We start from the raw sequence: 3,483 nt of genomic DNA, 5'->3' as shown, positions 1-3,483 counted from the left end.
CTGTGTGTGTTTGTGTGTGTGTGTATGTGTGTGTGTGTGTGTGTGTGTGTGTGTTCATGTGTGTTTGTGCACATGCACATGTGTGGAGGTAAAGGCCAGAGGTTGACATCAGGTATTTTCTAGATTTCTCTCTACTCTGTGTATTGAGGTAAGATCTCTCACTGAACCCAGAGCTCACTTCTTGGCTAGTCTGGCTAGCCAGCTTGCATTTGGGATTCCCTATCTCCACGTTCTGTGTCTTGAGATTATGGCTGAGCCACCACACCCACCTGGCTTTTACATGGGTTCTATGGATCTCAACTCTGGTCTACACACTTGCATGGCAAATGCTCTACCCACTGAGCCTTCTCCACATCCCCCTCCTCCAGGCCCAAATTTTTGATCAGCTGTCACCATGTCTTCTGAGGAAGATTCCCATTGGAAAGTCAGTGATGTCACTTTCCAACTCTACCCAGCCAGGGCCCCTAATGTTTATAAAGGTTCCAAGAGTCAAAAGGAGGTCTTTCTTAGGGAATATGAGTTCTATGAGACCTGGAGCCTGGCCTTCACCTTTCACATGAGTCTAGTGTAGCTAGTGCTGGGGAGATGGCTTAGTGGTTAAGATCATCAACTGCTCTTACAGAGGACTTGGGTTCGATTCCCAGCACCCACATGGTGGCTAACAACCATCCATAACTCCAGTTCCAGGGATCGGACATCCTCTTCTGACCTCCATGGTTATTGCACAATACAGGTGCACTTACATGTAGGCAATACACTCATACACATAAAAAAAGAAATACGTAGAATATTTAAAAAAAGAAAGATCTTCCTTCAGAATTTGATTTAGGCTCATCATTTAAGTGAGACAGTTTTGTTCTTGCCTTTTCTCCTAATCCTGCCTTTTCTCCCTTAGCTGAATCTCTTTCCCCATATCTTTTTGACACAATAGAACAATCACTACTTTTTCTTGAAGGTAATGTCTTGAGGTGTTGATGCCTTTGATGGGAAGACTTTTGTACTAAAGAATCTATGTAGTCCTATTTAGCTTAATATAAAATGATCAGCTGGAGCTGAGATGAGCATTTCAGGACTGCTTTGGTCTTCTGTTTCATTTCTATTATCAATTAACATGTAAATGGCTTCTTTGTCACTTAGAAAACAACAATTGGCCACTGAGTATAACCGGAAACAAATACTTCAACACTACTTTGCCGAATGGCAGCATTGGTGTGGTTCGGAAGTTGTAAAGAGGGAGCTGGCTCTAGCAAAGGAGCAGACTAGGAAGAAAATGGATGAGCTGCTGAAGGCAGCCTCTCTCAGGAAACTCAGTTCCAGTGGATCATCAAGTGCTTATCTACTTGCTGAGACAACAGCCATGGTGGGTCCATCAGTAGAAAGTGAAAAGGTACATTATTCTTCCTTTGTTTGGGTTTTGTGTTTATTAAACATTTGCTCCTGAGTTTTGCATTTTTATAGCCTGCCATTATGGTATGACAGCCATAGTCAGAGTGCCTTGTCTGAGCTGTCTAAAGTTAGGGCTGCTACAGTGCACAAAAGTTCAGGCTGGGATTACTTTCTGGAATTGAGTCTTTTTTATAGTCATATATCAATCTTGGGATAGTTGGAATTTGGTAAGGACATAATGTAGAAAGGGACTTATACCAGTGAAAGATGCCTTTAGAACAAGATAGGTAAAGCACAGTTTATAACTCTTGAACTCCCCTTGCTTGATCTCCACACATTTCCTTTCTAAATGATCTGGTGATGTAACAGGGAATTTAAATTTTAAAAAATTTTCTAGAGGCTGAAGTGGTGACTCAGCAGTTAAGACCACTAGATGCTCTTGCAGAGGACCTGGGTTCAGTTCCCAGCACCTACATGGAGGCTAACAAACATCCTAAACTCCATTTCCAAGGGATTCAGTACCTCTCTTCTGGATTCTGTGGCATTGCACAACACAGGTGCACTTACATACCTGCAGGCAAAACATTCATACATATAAAATAAAAATAAATAAATAATTTTTTTTTAATTTGCTAATAAGAAAAGTTGTGCGTACCTTTTGTAACAATGTAGTAGAAGAAAATCACAGAGAATTAAAAACACAACAAACAAACAAATTCAGCCAGTGGTAGTGGTATATACATCTGTAACTGTAATCTCAAGGTCAGCCCAGGCTATATAGTGGGTTCAAGACCAGTCTGGGCTACATAATGAGACCCTGTCTCAAAATACAAACAAACAAGCATGTAATTCCATTGTCTGGAGGTAACCATTAATAACGTGGAAGTATGATTAATCTATTTTCTCTATTGAGGCATATGTAAATTTGTTATTGTTAATATTTAATTTAGCTTTAAATTTCCTTCAGTCAGGTCACTGAAGAAATGTAGTCTGCCATAATCTTTTTCTGAAGGTCATGGTTTGGTTTGGTTTGGTTTTTTGAAACAGGGTCTCATGTGGTACGGGCTGACCTCAAATTTACTCTGTAGCAGAGGTTGGCCTTAAACTTCTCATCTTTTTGCTTCTCCTTCCTAAGTGTTAGGATTATGTAAGGTTATTTGGGGTGGGGATAAGTTGTTAGTTTTTTTTTAAATATGAATGTAATTATTTTGTTTTCCTAAAGACATTTTTTAAATTTTCAAAATAGAACATGAACATTATTAATGTTATCAAATATACTTTAATAATCATTGTTCTTCATGAAAGATATATCTCAGAGTTAAACTTACTAAATCAGAATTTCTGAGTAGGGGGTACCAGCAGTTTTAACGTTCTGCATATGAACCTGTTAAGGACTATGGCTTTCTGTTATCAGTTTGTAATGACTACATGGCATTCTATAATGAACCTGAGCCAGAAGTTTTTTAACTCATCAGTGGTGGAATTTAAGTTGTTTCCAGTTTTCCACTGTTTTAATAATTTATTAAGAATTTCATACATACATATAAGGTGTTTTGATCAAATCCATGCCCACTCCCTCCCCTCCAACTCCTCCCATATCTCCCCATCACTTTTTTCTGATAACTTCATTTGCTCTTTCTTTTTTTTTTAATGGGGCTTTTTGCTACTCTAACATTCCCCCCTCTGAAGAGGTAACCCTAAAATCTTTTAAGGATTAGATAAGAGCTCCCAAATACTTTTGATATTTTTGGCCTTTGGAATGGAGTATGTTGCTAAGAGGCCCAAGGACATTGTGACTTTTTAAAAAAATAGTAACCACATACTTAGAAGAAGCATTTCATTACAACAGCATTGACATATTCAATAACAATTTCCAGAGATAAGATGCATCTCTTTCAAAATTGACTGTAAATTTTTAGGTTTACAGTTGAATTATTATAGCTCTACAATAGTAGGTTTACAGTTGAATTATTACAGCTCTACTCAGTATAAACCCTATAAGACATAAAATTAAATGAGGTTTTTAACCTTTAAAAAAGATCTCCATTTCATTATTAAAATACACAGTTTCATACAGAAAAATTCATTGTTTTTGCT

General features: G+C 37.8%; 1 protein-coding gene across 7 annotated transcripts in view; it reads left to right on the top strand.

The window, feature by feature from the left end:
* Ccdc191 (coiled-coil domain containing 191) overlaps window positions 1–3,483 on the top strand; it is a 102,554-nt gene that overhangs the window by 57,303 nt on the left and 41,768 nt on the right. For all 7 annotated transcript variants that reach the window (XM_029568174.1, XM_029568172.1, XM_029568173.1 and 4 more), the window contains one exon: window positions 1,138–1,387. In XM_029568174.1, coding sequence (XP_029424034.1) covers window positions 1,138–1,387 — 250 coding nt within the window. The remainder of the gene's footprint in view (window positions 1–1,137; window positions 1,388–3,483) is intronic.

The sequence above is a fragment of the Nannospalax galili genome, unplaced genomic scaffold, assembly GCF_000622305.1.
Source record: "Nannospalax galili isolate Female #2095 unplaced genomic scaffold, S.galili_v1.0 scaffold18, whole genome shotgun sequence".
Taxonomy (NCBI): Eukaryota; Metazoa; Chordata; class Mammalia; order Rodentia; family Spalacidae; genus Nannospalax; species Nannospalax galili.
This window is presented reverse-complemented; position numbering and strand designations above follow the sequence as displayed.